Raw genomic sequence first — 13,100 nt, 5'->3', positions numbered from 1 at the left:
TAAATTTCTGAGAGGTGATTGTGGATATACCTTGTCTCTAATGTAGATGCTTATAATACTGCTCCTTCTGCAAGCCTTCTGGTGGGGGGTGGGGGGCAGTGTTGTGCCCAGCTCTGGGGAAGAGGTGGTGCTAGTGCTGTGCCAAAATCTGTCCTCCAATTTCCTGAAAATTTTCTTTCCCCCTGTAAAAGACGCTTCTACCTCATTTGTAGGGTGCTTTAGAATTTCTTTTGATGGTGCTTTTGAACTTACCTTAACATTGTAAGGTGGCCAAGGGTGCTGTGCATAATTTTTCTTTCCGCTGCACATCTCTCCATCACCCTGCAGCCCCCCCCGGCTGCCTACGCTTCTTAATCTGAAAATGCCCTGTGGAAGAGGACCTCTTCCCTGGGCTTTAATTGAACTGTGTGAAGCCAGGGTGAGATGATTGTACTGTAGAAGACAAGACACTCACTCACACACGCTCCTCAGCCACCTCATAAGTAAGGTAAGCGCAAGAACTGCACACACCACTCAAGAGAATTTAACCAACATTTTCTTTTCCTGTGAACATTTTTTTGAAAGCAGTTTCTTTTAAATTAAATTGTATGAGTGGTTAAAAAAAATGTAAGGGACTTCTATCACAAAACATACGTCAGCTTTTCTCTTTCTTTTGAAGCAGATGCAGATGTCTTCTATGACCACCACATTACTCAAATCAAGCTCAAAGATGGGAAATGGGAAGTCTGCATCAATACAGGTTCTTCAGACGAGTTTGATGTGGTTATTCTCACAATGCCTGTCCCACAGATTCTTCAGCTTCAAGGGGACATTGCCAACTGTAAGTTTCCACATGAGGTTTTGTTTGATTAATTTAATTCTGCTGTGTTTGTAACCCAGCTTTGCTCTGAGGAGCTTAAGGTAGCATATGTGGTTCCTCCTAGGGATGTACGAAAGTCACTTACCTTGAACGAACTTTGATTCGTGGTGGGGGTGAGGTGCTCCGTCCCTCCACCCCCGAATCCTGGCCGGCCGGGCCGCAAATGGCGGCAGCCATAGCCGCCGCCATTTGCGTCCCTGCACTCAACCGTGATAGGCTACGTAAATGTTTACATAGCCTATCATGGCTGAGTAAAAAAAAAAAAACCGCACATACACAAATGGCGGCGCCCATGGGCGCCGCCATTTGCATTCCTTATTTTGGCACGTCTAGTCTACGTAAACATTTACGTAGACTACAGCGAAAATAAGGGGAACGCAGATAGCGTAGCGTCTACGCTATTTGCATTCCCCTTATTTTCGCCGTAGTCTACGTAAATTTTTACGTAGACTAGACGTGCCAAAATAAGGAACGCAAATGGCGGGCGCCCATGGGCGCCGCCATTTGCATACGCGTGGGGTTTTTTTGTTTTTTGTTTTTACTCAGCCGTGATAGGCTACGTAAATCTTTATGTAGCCTATCACGTTTTTTTGGTTTGTTTTTTTTTTTAACTGGAAATGGCGGCAGCAGCCGGTCGGAAGACCGGCCACCGCCGCCGAACCGGAGCCACCGCCGCCAGGAGGATTCGCCCAAGGTAAGTCCCGTCCGGGGGGGGGGGGGAGACCGTTTTGCCACCAATTTCGGGGGGCCGAATGCGCTGGCATTCGGCCTCCCCGAGATTCGTGGCAAAATTCTCTGACATCCCTAGTTCCTCCCCCTCTGTTTTATCATCACAACAATCCTGTGAGGTAGGTAAGGCTGAGAGATAAAGACTGGCCCGAGGTCATTCAGTGAACTTCATGGAACAAGGGAAGATTTAAACCCTAGTCTTCCCAGCCCTAATCCAGCACTCCAACCATTTCACCTCACTGGTTGTCTCCCACTTAACACTGAACTTGTGAAGTCCGCCGTGACCTGTTTTATGCTTAAGTAAATTTATAGTATTTTTTTTTTAAGTCCGATTGAGGTGACTTATTTCTGACTCATTACAAAAAGAGAATATTTGTGGTGTGAAGGTGTAATGCAGTGTGCAACATGTGCAATACAAAACTCTTAACCTGATGTTTTGCTAGGTCAGTAAAGTTGTAGCAATTGAAAGTCTTTACTGGAGAAAAAGCAGTTGTTTCAGAATGTGCTGAGGTTTGTTTTTACAGTAAAATAGAGCTTGCCTATTTGGAACTGAAAACAAAAATGAGAGGTTCCTTAGCAAGCTGAAACTTTGAACATATGCATGTTTACTGCTTGCTTCAGCAGCCTTGATTAGGGAGGGGTTGGCAGATAGCTACTGAAAATGGCAACCACACATTTAATTTCAATTCGAAACACTGGTAATCACATACAAAGCCCTAGACAGCTTAGGATGCACAAGCCTGGAGGACTGTCTTCCACCACTAGAGCATGCCCTAACTCTGCAGTCATCATCAGAAGCCCTCCTCCATGTCATGTGTCATTGCCCCCCGCCCGTCCCCATTGTTTGAAGCTAGGTGGGTGGTGACCAAAGAGAGGGCCTTTTTGGTTGTGGTACCCGGTCGAAAGAATGCCCTCCCCGGAGAGGTTTGCCTGGCATAACAGTGATGTCATTTTGGCTCCAGGCAAATACTTTTTAGTGTCAGCTTATTTATTTATTTATTTATTTCATTTCTATACCGCCCAATAGCCGAAGCTCTCTGGGCGGTTCACAAAAACTAAAACCAAACAACACACAATAAAACAATTTAAAATATATAGAACATTAAAACCACAATATAACAATACAACCACAATAAAACCTAGCAGCAGTACAGGAGTTTAAAATACAGATTTAAAACAGCAAAGATAAAAATTTAGAAAGCTAAAATGCCTGGGAAAATAAAAAGGTCTTCACCTGGCGCCGAAAGGAGTACAATGTAGGCGCCAGGCGAACCTCGCTAGGGAGCTCATTCCAGAGCCAGGGTGCCACAACAGAAAAAGCCCTCCTCCTAGTAGCCACCCGCCTCACTTCCTTTGGCAGGGGCTCACGGAGAAGGGCCTCTGATGATGATCTTAAGGTCCGGGCAGGCACATATGGGAGGAGGCGATCCTTCAGGTAACCTGGCCCCAAGCCGTTAAGGGCTTTGAATGTTAACACCAGCACTTTGAATCGGGCCCGGAAATGGACTGGCAGCCAGTGCAGCTGGAAAAGTACTGGCGTAATATGAGCTCGCAGGCCAGTCCCTGTTAACAATCTTGCTGCCCTATTTTGGACCAGCTGAAGTTTCCGGACCGTTTTCAAAGGCAGCCCCACGTATAACGCATTGCAGTAATCCAGACGAGAAGTTACCAGAGCATGGATAACTGTAGCTAGGCTATCTCTGTCCAGATAAGGGCGTAGTTGGTATACCAGCCTAAGCTGATAAAAAGTGCTCCATGCCACTGAGTTCACCTGTGCCTCAAGTGACAGTTCTGGATCCAAGAGCACCCCCAAACTACGAACCTGATCCTTTAGGGGGAGTGCAACCCCCTCCAGAACAGGTTGAATATCACTTAGCCGGGCAGACGAACCACCCAGTAACAGTACCTCCGTCTTGTCTGGATTGAGTTTCAGTTTATTAGCCCTCATCCAGTCCATTACCGTGCCCAGGCAGTGGTTCAGAACAGCCACTGCCTCACCTAGTTTTGATGAAAAAGAGAGGTAGAGCTGGGTGTCATCCGCATATTGATGGCACCTCAGCCCACACCTCCAGATAACCTCCCCCAGCGGTTTCATGTAGATGTTAAACAGCATGGGGGATAAAATAGAGCCCTGTGGAACCCCATGGCACAATTGCCATGGCACAGAGCAATAATCCCCCAGCACCACCTTCTGGAATCGGCCATCCAAGTAGGAGCGGAACCACTGTAGTGCAGTGCCTCCAACTCCCAACCCAGACAACCTATCCAGAAGGATACCATGGTCGATGGTATCGAAAGCCGCTGAGAGGTCCAGGAGAATCAACAGGGTCGCACTCCCCCTGTCCCTCTCCCGGCAGAGGTCATCCCACAGGGCGACCATGGCAGTTTCCGTCAGCTGGATTTGATTATGGTTTTATAGTTTCTGCTGTGGTTTCGTTTTAATGCTGCTTCTGCTATTTTATGTTGCCATGGTTTTGTATTTTTATTGTCTTTATTGTAATAAGCTGAGAGCTTTTACTGAAGGGTGGCCTAGCAATTCTCTGAATAACGGAATGGGTAAACTTTTCCTCCATAACATCTAGGAGACTTAGGTTTAGTCAGGGCCCGCAAAAGGTATTTTGCTGCCTGAAGTGAAGGACAAGATGGGTACCCTTTCACCCCCTTCCATATACAGAAACCAAATAGTCTAGCAGTTTATTTTTATCTTATTAATAATACTGAGATTCCATTTAATATAATAACGTTGTGAACTTTCTTCAGCACTGGTGATGGGACCGTGTCCTCTACCCCACCTGAGGGCAGCAATTTAGCTTAGGGAGGCAGGGTAAGTGCATGACACACACAACTCTGTCCTACACCCAGCCCCCCAGCATCTGCTGCACAGCTCTGTCCTACACCCAGCCCCCCAGCATCTGCTTCCTAAGGCCAGCCACCTCACTCTGCCTAATGGTAGGTTTACCACCTTTGTGAGAATTAAGAGACCTAGTTCTCACTTACTAGGGTGATAAATCTGTGGGCTGTGCTTCTTGACTTTGGTGGGAAGCCCAAATGATGGAACTCGGCATATAGAATTTAAAATCTCAGCACACAGACAACGCAATGTCGGGGATAAGGATTTTAGCTTAGCCTCTTCCATGACATGCAAAATGTTAATGTGGGGATTTCCCCAGCTTTATGGAATAGTGTTTCTTCATGTGAACTCCCACTTGCTGTCTGAGAAGGTAAAGCCTAGTAATAACTTTACCAAATCAGCAAGAACTAGGCCTCATCCATGTCCTAACGTGCATTTTCCCCACTCATTTAGTTGGCTAATAGATGGGAAGGGGTCAGGAAATGTTGATATCAGGACACAGGTAAGTTCTTTAGATGTCGCAGAGAAAGAAAGGGAAATTAAATGTACAGCTGGTATTTTTGGCAGCAGCCGTATGTTTAATGGGATGTGTAATTCTAACTGCAGTTGCAGAGAAAATTGTAAGATTTTTAGAAGTGATTGTTGATCAACACAGATCAGCTTCTCTTTAATATCAGTATCTTTACTTATTTGTGATGTATATAGGCTACTGAAAAAGTTTATTTTTCTGACTAACTACTTAAACTAGAGCACCCTTCATCAGCCTGGTGTCCTCCAGATGTGTGTCAGACTGCAAATGCCATCATCCGCAGCCAGTAGGCAACTGTAGTCCAAAACAGCCGGAAGGCACCAAGCTGGAGGTGGTTGAACTAGAGCATATCAACAGTGCATTCTAGTATGTTTATCATGCTAGGAGATGTTCATTGCCTCCCTGTTCGTTCATTGTTATGGGTGTGTGGTATTTTAAAGTCCCAGTTCTAAACCTTTGCACTTGCATACTTTCCTATGATCCTTTTATGGTATTTTTGTTTCTCAAGTGTATCTATTGGAAATAAATATGTCCAAGTAAATGTGTTTAAGAAGGAAGAGATAAATGTAGCTTCCTACAAAAATATACCACATTCGATTTTTTGATCTCTTTTTTGAGTCCCATGACATGTCCTAAATAGAAATACTCAGATACATGCAGTAATTTCTGTGGCTGCATATGATGATGAGGATTGTTGCTATGGATGCCTATAAAACGAATGCTCTAGGCATTGTACAATTTTGAAACAGAATAAAAGTCAATAATATACAAAGCTTTAAAACCTCAATACAATATAAAACCAACACTATAAAAATACAAAAGCACATAAAGTCAGGGCCAGAAATATTGAAACAAGGATAACTGTTTAGGCAGTTGGCCACTGTACACCACCACATTGAAGTTGAAAGGAAACACACCCAGATGGGAGCGAAGTCAGGAATTTCAGATGTAATTCAAGGGGTTGGACAAAAGTGGCGCACTAACCATTCAGGAAGGACAGCCAGTGGCATACACACGCCTCCGTCGTTGGTGGCTCATAAGTAATGGAACAAACCAACATCATTTCAAACTTAAGGATCGCCTTTAATACCTGGATGAAAATCCTTTGCAATCAATGACTGCCTGAAGTCTGGAACCCATGGACATGACCAAATGCTGAGTTTCCTCCCTCGAGATGCTTTGCCAGGCCTTTACTGCAGCTGCCTTCAGCTGCTGCTTGTTTGTGGGTCTTTCTGCCTTCAGTCTTGTCTTCAGTAAGTAGAAGGCATGCTCTATTGGGTTGAGATCAGGTGACTGACTTGGCCATTGAAGAACATCACACTTCTTTGCCTTGAGAAACTCTTGGGTAGCTTTTGCTGTATGTTTTGGGTCATTATCCATCTGCAATATGAAGTGGCGTCCTATCAGTTTGGCAGCATTCGGCTGAATCTGAGCAGAAAGTATAGCCCTATACACTTTAGAATTCATCCTGTTGCTTTTATCAGCAGTCAGGTCATCAATAAACACCAATGACCCGGTTCCATTGGCAGCCATACATGCCCATGCCATAACACTGCCTCCACCATGTTTGACAGATGATGTGGTATGCTTTGGATCATGAGCTGTTCCTTTCCTTCTCCATACTTTTCTCTTCCCATCATTCTGGTACAAGTTAATCTGGGTTTCATCAGTCCAAAGAATCTTATTCCAGAACTGGGCAGGCTTTTTTAGGTGTTTGCTGGCAAAGGCTAATCTGGCCTTTCGGTTCTTGAGCGTTACCAGTGGTTTGCACCTTGTTGTGAAGCCTCTGTATTTACATTCATAAAGCCGTTTCTTGACTGTAGATGTTGACAATGACATGCCTACCTCCTCAAGAGTGTTCTTGACCTGGCTAGATGTTGTGAAAGGGTTCCTCTTCACCATGAGTGGAATTCTGCGGTCATCCACTGTAGTTGTCTTCCGTGGTCTTCCAGGCCTTTTGCTGTTGCTGAGCTTGCCAGTTAATTCCTTCTTTTTCAGGATGTTCCAAACTGTTGTATTGGCCACTCCCACTGTTTTTGCTATCTCTCTGATGGGTCTATGTTGTTTCCTCAGCCTAATGATGGCCTCCTTCACTCTCACGGACACCTCTTTGGACCTCATGTTGGGGGTTCCAGTGAACAGCTACCAAATGCAAATGTAACACTCAGAACCACCTCCAGGCCTTCCATCTGCTTGATTGGTCATGGGGTACCCAGGAAACAGGCCACACCTGGCCATGCAGCTGCTTGTCAGCCATTCGTTCCATTACTTTATGAGCCACCAATGATGGGTGTGTGTGTATGCCACTGGCTGTACTTCCTGAATGGTTAGTGTGCCACTTTTGTCAAACCCCTTGAATTACAGCTGAAAGTCCTGACTTCGCTCCCATCTGGGTGTGTTTCCTTTCAACTTCAATGTGGTGGTGTACAGAGGCCAACTGCCAAAACAGTTATCCTTGTTCCAATATTTCTGGCCCTGACTGTATGAAATTAGTACGATAAAAACTACAGTATAAAAACAGCCTGATAAAATAAAGTAAAATCAGGAGATAAAATAGGAATTAAAATCCATCAACATATGTTGTTGTTGTTCAGTCGTTAAGTCGTGTCCGACTCTTTGTGACCCCATGGACCATAGCACGCCAGGCCTTCCTGTCCTGCGCTCTCTCCTGGAGTGTGCTCAAGTTCATATTCATTGCATCGGTGATGCTGTCTAGCCATCTCATCCTCTGCCGTCCCCTTCTCCTTTTGCCTTCAATCTTTCCCAGCATCAGTGTCTTTCCAGGGAATTTTCTCTTCGCATTAGGTGGCCAAAATATTTGCGCTTCAGTATCTGTCCTTCCAATGAGCAGTCAGGGTTGATTTCCTTTAGGATTGACTGATTTGACCTCCTTGCAGTCCAGGGGACTCGTAAGTGTCTTCTCCAGCACCACAGTTCGAAAGCATCAGTTCTTCTGCGCTCAGCATTCCGTATAGTCCAGCTCTCACAGCAATACATTACTACTGAGAAAACTATAGCTTTGATTAGACGGACCTTTGTCGGCAAGGTGATGTCTCTGCTTCTTACTCTGCTGTCTAGGTTTGCCATAGCTTTCCTCCCAAGGAGCAAGCGTCTTTTAATTTCATGGCTACAGTCACCATCTGCGGTGATCTTGGAGGCCAAGAAAATAAAATCTGTCACTGCTGCCATTTCTTCCCCTTCTATATGCCAGGAAGTGATGGGGCCAGATGCCATGATCTTAGTTTTTTTAATGTTGAGTTTCAAACCAGCTTTTGCACTCTCCATTTTCACCCTCAACAAGAGGCTGTTTAGATCCTTTTCACTTTCTGCCATTGGTGGTATCGTCTGCTTATCGGAGGTTGTTGATAATTCTCCCGGCAATCTTAATTCCGACCTGTGATTCATCCAACCCGGCGTTTCACATGAAGTACTCTTCATATAAGTTAAATAAGCAGGGTGACAATATGCAGCCTTGTCATACTTCTTTCCCAATTTTGAACCAATTGGTTGTTCCATGTGTGGTCCTTACTGTTGCTTCTTGACCCTCGTACAGGTTTCTCAGGAGACAGGTAAGGTGGTCTGGTACTCCCATCTCTTTAAGAATTTGCCAGAGTTTGTTGTGATCCACACAAAGGCTTTAGCATAGTCAATGAAGCAGAAAGAGATGTTTTTCTGGAATTCTCTTGCTTTCTCCATGATGCAGTGAATGTTGGCAATTTGATCTCTAGTTCCTCTGCCTCTTCGAAACCCAGCTTGTACTTCCGGTAGTTCTCGGTTCACATACTGCTGAAGCCTAGCTTGTAGGATTTGGAGCATAACCTTGCTGGCATGTGAAATGACCGCAATTGTACGGTGGTTTGAACTGTCTTTGACGTTGCCCTTCTTTGGAATTGGAATGTAAACTGACCTTTTCCAGTGTTGTGGCCACTGTTGAGTGTTCCAAATTTGTTGGCATATTGAGTGCAGCACTTTAACAGCATCATCTTTTAGGATTTTAAATAGCTCGGCTGGAATACTGTCATCTTCGCTAGCTTTGTTGTTAGTAATGCTTCCTATGGCCCACTTGACTTCACTCTCTCAGATGTCCGGCTCAAGTTCAGTGACCGTTTTCAGGGACATTGAGATCTTTCCTGTATTTCTTCTGTGTATTCTTTCCACCTCTTCTTAATCTCATCTGCTTCTGTTAGGTCCCTGCCTTCTTTGTCTTTTATCATGCCCGCCTTTGCACAAAACTTTCCCTTGAGATCTCTGATTTTCTTGAAAAGATCTCTGTTCTTTCCCATTCTATTGTTTTCCTCAATTTCTTTGCATTGTTCATTTAAGAAGGCCTTCTTGTCTCTCCTTGCTATTCTCTGGAACTCTGCATTCAGTTGGATATATCTTCCCCTTTTTCCCTTGCTTTTCGCTTCCCTTCTTTCGTGAGCTACTTGTAAAGCCTCATCAGACAGCCACTTTGCTTTCTTGCATTTCTTTTTCTTTGGGATGGATTTAATTGCTGCCTCCTGAACAATGTTATGGACCTCCGTCCATAGTTCCTCAGGCACTCTGTCTATCAGGTCTAATCTCTGAAATCTATTCCTCACCTCCACTGTATATTCATCAGGGATATGATTTAGGTCATACCTGAAAGGTTTAGTGGTTTTCCCTACGTTCTTCAATTTAAGCTGAAATTTTGCAAGAAGCAGTTCATGATCTGAGCCACAGTCAGCTCCAGGTCTTGTTTTTACTGACTGTATAGAGCTTCTCCATCTTCGGTTTGATTAAAATAGCAAAGGTTTTAAATAGCAATGATTTTAAAGTCTTGGTAGACAAAAAAAACCCTTAACCTGGTGCCAGAAGGAAAACGATGTTAGTACCAGGTCAGTTTCCTTGGGGAGAGCGTTACGTTATTTGGGGGTCACCGCTAAGAAAACACTCTTTCTAGTAGCCAACCTCTGTGCTTCAGACTGAGGGGGCACTCAGGGAAGGGCTTCTAGTTGACATCAGGGTACAGGTAGGAATATATGGGAAGAGGGGTTCCATGAGATCCCCCCCCCCCATGAAGAGCTTTATAGGTCAAAGGCAGCCCTCTGAATTTGTCTTGGAAATGAACTCTTGTATTTGGAGTGTTAACATTTCCATATTACTCATCTGTGTTTATTTTTCTCTTTTACATATTGCTTTAATGCTACTTCTCTTGCAGCTGTAATTCTACAACTGATGATGATTTCACTGGAGCTCAAAATAAATGGGGATGGGCAGATCATGTAATTGGAAAAGATCTTGTACGTTCTGGAGCTCAATATTTAGGAACCCTTTCGCCTGATTGCACAAAGTTAACAAAATGAGTTGAGCCTTGCAAATGCAGCTCTTGCAGCTCTTAAGTTTAAGCTGGATTTTCTTGAGATCTTTCTTTAGCAACTTCACCTTGTCAAAGTTACGTGCAATGAATAATATTGTGAAATGTTTCTCACACTATTCTGTGTTCCAGCTATAGTACTTCCTTGCATTGTATTTCCCATTAGTGGGAAATGGTTGGCACTTGAAGAGTTAGCGGTTAATGAACCTGGAAGTATTTTACAGGTTGCACTGGAACCAATCTCATAGCAGATGAGGCAATTTTGTACTTAGTTGCAGTATTTTAAAGAGACAGTGGATGGCAGCATTCTAATAATTTTTGGAAGTGGCTAAAAGGTCCTAAAAACTTAATCTAGTTTGAACGTGTTGTGAATAAATGTTAGGTATTACTTGAGGCTGAATTTTGGCCTCTAAATTATTTATTTTCTGTAATTAAAAAACAAGGTAGAAAAATTATTTTGCTGACTTTATAAGGTTTGTTAAAAAATGAAAAATATATCTGTAATAAAATGAAGATGGTCACCTACACTCATGCGGAAAAGTGAGTTTATAATTGAGGATGTATAAGAATTTTGTTCCTGTTTACAAATTATGTGAACACACTCCATTCACAACCCCAAACATGAGCAGGAACACAATTGTCGGAAAATTTTTACTATTTCCAAAGTGCACACTTCCAAAAGTGCACACCCCCAAATTTGCATTTTATTTCCTTAGCCTGTGGGGGAAATGCGCGTTTTGGTTGGGGGGAAATGCACATTTAAAAAAATGCGGGTTTTTTTTCCAGTTGGGAAAAGTAATGCATTTTTAACACTGCAGATCTTTCCCAATTGAAAAATGTGCACTTCTCCTGATTAGGGGGAAAAAAATGCTTGCTTTTGGGATTGCAAAAGAGGTGAAATGAGCTCTGAGGAAGAATTTGGAGAACCCCAACAAATTTGAACATTGTATGTTCGCCCATCCTTAATTATAATCTTCCACCTCATTTTGCTTTTTCATGCCATGAAGTGTGCCCAGACTTTCTTTTGATGACTGTCAGCTCAGTGTGAACTGACTCCAGAAAAGTGTTGTGGTTGAGGTGACACCAGGTAATATATGAAAATTCTGTCTATGGTGTTAAATTTGTGGTGGCTCACTCACCCATATAAGTCACTCCTTACATGTTCATCACTACAAAATTGTGTAAACCCAGTCCTAAGAGTTGTTTAAAATGTGCAGCTAAATTAAATATATAGCCCCCATCCCAGCATTCCTCACTTCCAATGTTAAGGTTCCTCGGAACTGGAATGCTTGGGTGTCCCATCAGAGGGAATGGTAGGCATGTCCTTTCTGTAGTTTTAGTGTGATGGTGTGGTAGAGTTAATTTGGCTCCACATTCAGCCCCTGACTTTAAGTTCACAGCCTCTCTAGTTCTTTCACTGAAGCATCACACTGCAAAAACTCTTTTCCACGGCCCCTCTACCCTTTTGGTTTTTTGGGTTGTATGTTCAGTGAGAGGCGGACTAGTAAGAAATAAGCCTCCATATAGTGGTGGACTAGTAGGAAATAAGCCACCATATAGGGTGGGAGCCCATGATATGCTGTGAATGAACATCTTCATGCCCTTTTCTCATATAATACTGCCTTCCCATTTTCAAGGCACTCCCTCTCTTTTTTTCTTTCCATCCAAATCTCTGACAAAAATATTGCAAATTCTGTCTGCCTTCCAGCATTCTGTCAGAATTGGATCATCCTTTCTCTTTGCAATCAACACCACAATAGGCAAAGCTTCAGGCTACTACGACTTTCTTTTGCTAGAGCCTAGTCTCTCTACAAAGATAGATTCAAGGAAAACTGTCAGGCTGCCCCCAGGCTCTAAACAACTCATCAACAGTCTCTAAGCAGAGGAGACAAACCATAGGGAGAGAAAGTTGCCAGCAGTATGAGCCTCCCAGCCAACCTAGCTTTGCAATGAAGCCCCTTCCTTAGGGTGGCTCCCTCCTACATTGGCTTCCAAGAGTGGCTATCCGGGCAGAGCTTCTGAGCCCTGCCCCTAACTTTTCCCGCTTTGCCTTGCATCATGCCCTAGCATCTCTCAAGCCCCTGTTCCTCCTCTTCCTCGGAAACTTGTGTTCTCATGGTAGAGGGATGAGGCAGGGACTCAGTCTGGGCCATCTATTGGTCAGGGTCTTTGGAGGATTCTCTTCCAGCGTTTTGGCTCAATAGGGAGGGCCTCTCCCCCAGCTGGCTCACTAGGGAGGGTCCCTCCCGCAATCTCTGATCTAGCTGCTGCTCCAACTCTGATTCAGAATCGGAGTTGTCAGACATCTGAAGGCACTTAGACTCATCCCTGACACATTTGTTGTCAGAGTGTCTTGAAAATTGAACAAACTTACAGTATTTGAACAATTTCTTGGGACTGGAGAATTTGGGATACTAAAGCAAAACTCTAGATTTCTCCTTGATTAGGTTTCACATTGTTTACTTGCTTTGCAACTCTGAAAATGCCAATAGGCATGAACATTCACATTTGTGCTCACATGTCTCTTAGAACAATTCCCCATGGCTTTTTTCCATACTGTAACACAACACAATTGTTCTATAGCACAGTCAGTCACTTGTAGAATCTTCAGTCAATTATTTTTCTTTCACATTTTAATGTATGGTCAAGGATGAAGTGAAGTAGTCAGTTGTTATCTTCACTGAGGAAAGGGAGAGATCCTGAAGCTGGGTAATTGAAGAAATAAGCCAGTATTTTCTGTTTTGCATTACACTCAGCACTTGTCCCAGTCTGCCATAGAAGTGTGGTGTACTGG

General features: G+C 43.7%; 1 protein-coding gene across 8 annotated transcripts in view; it reads left to right on the top strand.

The window, feature by feature from the left end:
* The window catches only part of RNLS (renalase, FAD dependent amine oxidase), a 158,416-nt gene that overhangs the window by 11,094 nt on the left and 134,222 nt on the right, over window positions 1–13,100 (top strand). For 4 of the 8 annotated variants that reach the window (XM_084845749.1, XM_084845746.1, XM_084845744.1 and 1 more), the window contains exon 4: window positions 662–820. In XM_084845749.1, the coding sequence (XP_084701875.1) occupies window positions 662–820 (159 nt within the window). Of the gene's footprint in view, window positions 1–658; window positions 821–13,100 lie in introns of all 8 variants that reach the window. The other 4 variants (XM_084845747.1, XM_084845745.1, XM_084845743.1 and 1 more) reach the window with 1 other exon arrangement.

The sequence above is a fragment of the Heloderma suspectum genome, chromosome 3 (genome assembly GCF_057233095.1).
Source record: "Heloderma suspectum isolate Gila_16-S chromosome 3, 16-S_ref, whole genome shotgun sequence".
NCBI lineage: Eukaryota > Metazoa > Chordata > Lepidosauria > Squamata > Helodermatidae > Heloderma > Heloderma suspectum.
Note: the sequence above shows the minus strand (reverse complement) of the source record. Positions and strands in the feature narration are given on the sequence as shown.